Raw genomic sequence first — 5296 nt, 5'->3', positions numbered from 1 at the left:
GTCTCACTTAATTAGGGTACATACACACAGGTCATCACTTAATTAGGGTACATATACACACAGTTGGCGGCATGGATGGTGCAGTGGGTAGCACTGCTGCCTCACAGCAAGGAGGTCCTGGGTTCGAATCCCGGTCGGCAGGGGCCTCTCTGTGTGGAGTTTTCATGTTCTCCCCGTGCCTGCGTGGGTTTCCTCCAGGTACTCCGGGTTCCTCCCACAGTCCAAAGACATGCAGGTTAGGCTGATTGGAGAGTCTAAATTGCCCGTAGGTATGAGTGTGTGAGTGAATGGTGTGTGTGCCCTGCGATGGACTGGCGACCTGTCCAGGGTGTATTCCTGCCTTTCGCCCAATGTATGCTGGGATAGGCTCCATCCCCCTGCGACCCTGTTCAGGATAAGCGGTTAGGAGAATGAATGAATGAATACACAGTCTCACTTCATTAGGGTACATACACTCAGGTCCTCACTGCATTAGGGTACACACATACTTGATTATTGTACCTGCATTGACCGTCTCTTTTTGGCAAACATTCAAGTTGGCTACATTTGGATGCTAAAGCATCATAAGCTTATTTATATACTTATAAATAAGGCTTATATATAACTTTTTGAAAACTCTGTGTACAGGTTTGTGCATCACGACATTTATACCGATGCCTGCCTTTGTAAGCAGTTTTGAAACCCCCCTATTTTAGAAAAATATTTACATGATTCCTTGAATTTCTATTTAGGAAGTGCAGTTGCTGATGAAGCAGAGTAAGAAATCGCATCAGTCCGTGGCGCAGTGGGGTTTTGTGTATGCGTGTTTGAGGAGAGAAACCTGTGCGTGTGTAAGTAGCTATTGTTTTAAATGACTCATGCCATCTTTCTAGTGAAAAGAATTGGGTCAGCCCTGCGATCATTTGCCAACTTCCTAATTAAACGCCGTAGTTTACCTTTTTGTATTTCAATAGACCTTTCTTTAAATTCTCTTTTCTTCAGTTCACACACACTCCCTTCATTACCCTGACTAAATCGTTTCTTTCTCTTTTTTACTCTACCTAAAAAAAAAAAATCTGTTTCACCTGCTTGCCAGTTATTTTTTTATTTTTTATTTTATTTTATTTTTATTTTTTTTAAATGGAGCCAATGCTCTAAATTAAGTCCTCTGAATTTGGGCGCACATTGTGCATTGAAAATTGTAAATTGTAAAATGTAAAACGTATTCAAATGTTTGATTCTATCTACCTCTGGCCCTTCATCCTGCTCAATGAAACTCAGTCATGTTCCCTGAATCCTTTGTCGTTTTCGACTGGCCCCCCCTCCCCACGCTTGCTGCTACTCCCCCCCCCCTCTATTCTCCATGCGCCGGTATCATGCGGCAGATGCAGTTTCTTCGAGGCACTCCTGCTTGGCTCGACAAACTGCTGCCCTGGCAACCGTATCACATCCGGTGCCTGAGCGAGCAGCCCATCGATCTTTCGCGTAATCACACATGTGCAGTACGTACCGTGCGCTGTGTAGGTATTTGGACAGTGACACAATTTTTTGGTTTTTGGGCTCTGCAGTCCCAGCACATTGGATTCGAAGTAAAACAATGAACAACTGGGATGGAAAGAGGTTGTTTTGAATGGTTGTGTTTCACTGTTGCGCAAGGAATGACACGACTGTACTTTGGCTGCACTTCTTATTTAAGCTTAATAATTTAAGAACACGCGGAACCTTTAGGTTACCATTCCCACCAGACTTGATCCCAATCAGACATCTGTGTCAGCAGCTGAAGAGGCAATAGGGCAAAACATCAATTAACATCAACAGATCATCTATGGGAAGTGCTGAGAAAGCGCTTAGTTGTAATGGAAGATGAGGTGTTGCATAAGCTGGTGGAATCGATGCCAAGAATAGCGAAAGTAGTAATCAAGGCAAATGGCCGACACACAAAGTACTGACAATTATTAGCCATGAGTAAATGCCTATGTGCTTTTCTGAGTGATTAAAAAATAATGTATTCTTGAATAATAGGTATAAATAGGTATAAACAGACTATTACTATTGAATCGGCCATTGATGAACATGAAAACTATCTGTTCTTGTCCGTGTCCTCAGACATTTAGTCCCCAAGGAATATGATATGGTTAAAATGCCAAATATCTGCTTTCATTTGAGGGTATTTACGTCCATATCATTATATGACTTGCATAACAACTTACATTTCCATCCAAAATGTATTATTAAATGTCTTATAATAGAAAATAAGTGCTAATAATACATTTCCATCCAAAATACAGTGTAGAGATCTAAAAAAAAGTGTAAATAATGCAACCACAACAATTTAACTGTGGTACAATTAAATTTCATGAGCAAACAATTATCAGTGACCTCATTGACAGCCATTTTTGGCTTTCGCACAATGTTAACAGAGTGGATGTGTGAAAATGATCCTAAAATAGGAAGTGTAAATAAAAATGTATTAAAAATTGCCTCTCCTGTGATATGAGTAGAGGTAGATGTGAGCCGGTGTGAGAAACACGTGAGGAACATGTCACTTCTTTATTGAATTTCCATAAAATATGTAAAAAATGGAGAGGCGCAAAAGCGCTAAACTATAAGGTTCAGACAGGTGTGGGAGCAGGAGAGGGCTTGTGCAAGAGGAACAGCACTGGGTTGGGAGACGTGAGTGAGTGAGTGAGTGAGTGTAAATGAGTGAGTGAGTGAGTGAGTGAGAGTGAGAGAGAGAATGAGAGAGAGAATGAGGGGTCAGGACTGAGGGGTCAGGACTCATCCTACATAGGCGAGAGTGAGTGAGTGAGTGAGTGAGTGAGTGAGTGAGTGAGTGAGTGAGTGAGTGAGTGAGTGAGTGAGTGAGTGAGTGAGTGAGTGAGTGAGTGAGTGAGTGAGTGAGTGAGTGAGTGAGTGAGTGAGTGAGTGAGTGAGTGAGTGAGTGAGTGAGTGAGTGAGTGAGGGGTCAGGACTCATCCTACATAGGCGAGAGTGAGTGAGTGAGTGAGAATGAGTGAGTGCGTGAGAGAGAGAGAGAGTGAGTGAATGAGGGGACAGGACTCTCTGAAAGGAGTCGAGCCTCGCCCTTCTCACGGTGACAACGCCACCATTTTGTGATGGCGGCCTGTAGCGTAGCATAGTGGTTAAGGTACATGACTGGGACCCGCAAGGTCGGTGGTTCGAATCCCCGGTCTAGCCTTAACCCTGCATTGCTCCAGGGGAGGATTGTCTCCTGCTTAGTCTAATCAACTGTACGTCGCTCTGGATCAGAGCGTCTGCCAAATGCCATTAATGTGAGTGGCCTCCACAAGGCGGGCCTTCAGAGGTCAGTGAGAGTGCCACAGGGAGCAGAGCTCTCTCCTCCACGCCTGTTGTTCTGATTACACCCGCGGCATCAAAACAACGGAAACCAAAACTACAGCTTTAGTATTTTTAGAAGGGAGGACGGAGATAGAGGGAGGGCAGGAAGGAAGGAGTGGATTAGATGTATGGGCTCTTGCAGATGTTAATATTAAAACATAGAGAAGGGATAAAGAGTCAGGCTGAATGGTACGGGGGGGTGGGGGCCTGAACAGTGCGCTTTGAGAGAAGAGCAAACACGCGCATACACACGCGCACACAGCCACACAGGTACTAACACGCACACTCACAGGCACACACGTACATACACACACACATACACACACAGGTACTAACACGCACTCACAGACACACACGTACATACATGCACACATACACACACAGGTACTAACATGCACACTCACAGACACACACGTACATACACACACAGGTACTAACATGCACACTCACAGACACACACGTACATACACACACACATACACACACAGGTACTAACACGCACACTCACAGACACACACGTACATACATACACACATACACACACAGGTACTAACATGCACACTCACAGACACACACGTACATACACACACACACATACACACACAGGTACAAACAACACACACTCACAGACATACGCACATACACAGAGAGTTTAGATAGACAGAAACTTGGAAGCACATGCGTACATGCGCGAAAACACCAAATCGTTCCAATGGGACAGTGAGAAAGTGAAGGAGCTGGAAAACTGATCAATGATATTTACATGTACCCGGTCCTCAGAAAGAAAAAAACAACCAGGAACACCTGCAGCAAGAGGGAGCCAAAAATGGACAGAATGAGGGAGAGTGGAAAAAGACCATAAGTGAGGGAGAAGGATATAAATACTGCCAGTATGCAGATGGGGGGAAAAGAGAGAGGGAAGGATTACATTACATCACATTACATGGCATTTAGCAGACGCTCTTATCCAGAGCGACGTACAACAAAGTGCAAGGGATGAGGCAAGAGACAGGGACTCTAAATTTAGAGGCAGGCAGATCTGTTGTTCTTAGGTTCGGGGAAACCAGAGGTTTGTAGTTCACAGGTGGCTTGCAGCCCCGACGTTCCCGTGTTTGAAATAGCCCAGGACACTTTAAACAGGGCTGAATCATCCCACCATCAGCAGCATCATGCAGGTCTGTGGTCCTCCTTAATCTTCCCATGACTACTGTAAGTATGTCTCACGTTAACCATTCCTCTCTGTCATCGTGGTAAATGTACCTTTCTCTCCTGGGACAGCCCTCCCTCCCTCTGTGGGACACCACTTTCCTGGGACACGTCTATCTCTGTGGGACACCCTCTCTCCTGGGACTCCACTCTCCTGGGACCCCTCTCTCTCCTGGGACCCCTCTCTCCTGGGACCCCCCTCTCCTGGGACCCCTCCCTCTCCTGGGACCCCTCTCTCTCCTGGGACTCCTCTCTCCTGGGACCTCCCTCTCCTGGGACCCCCCTCTCCAGGGCCAGCCCCCTCTCTCTGCCCTGAGCACTCTGGGCCACCTCTCTCAGTCATCATATTGTCACTTCTTTTACAGTTTTTACTGCTAATTAATTCTGTTTGTGATTTTGTTGCTTCTCCGCTAATTAATTTGGCACCGCTAATTAAACAGATCTCCATTTGCTTTGTTTTCATCTCTGTCACCCAAACTATGCAGATGACACGGTTCCTAATCGGCACCCTAGTGCGCGTAAAACACAAAGCTGATATTATCGAAAAGTTTTGTTGAAAAGAAAGGATGTTGATGCAGATGCTGCCAGTGGCGAAATGGAAAGATGTGAATAGAGAAACGTGATTACCGGTAAACTTGAACTGACATGTCTTTGTTTTTCTCTCTTTCTCGCATATACATGCACATACACACGTCTAGCCTCAGGTTTGAACGTGTTTTCTTACCCTTGAGCTGTCACATGTGGGAAGTAA

General features: G+C 45.2%; 1 protein-coding gene across 2 annotated transcripts in view; it reads left to right on the top strand.

Moving 5' to 3' along the window:
- Positions 1-4996, top strand: part of desi1a (desumoylating isopeptidase 1a) — a 28708-nt gene extending 23712 nt beyond the window's left edge. For both annotated transcript variants that reach the window (XM_061225216.1, XM_061225218.1), the window contains one exon: positions 4618-4996. In XM_061225216.1, coding sequence (XP_061081200.1) covers positions 4618-4861 — 244 coding nt within the window. In that variant the 3' untranslated portion in view covers positions 4862-4996. The remainder of the gene's footprint in view (positions 1-4617) is intronic.
- The last annotated feature ends 300 nt before the right edge of the window (positions 4997-5296 follow it).

The sequence above is a fragment of the Conger conger genome, chromosome 16 (genome assembly GCF_963514075.1).
Source record: "Conger conger chromosome 16, fConCon1.1, whole genome shotgun sequence".
Lineage (NCBI taxonomy): Eukaryota > Metazoa > Chordata > Actinopteri > Anguilliformes > Congridae > Conger > Conger conger.
The sequence above is the reverse complement of the archived record's forward strand: the minus strand, read 5'-3'. Positions and strand labels throughout refer to the sequence as shown.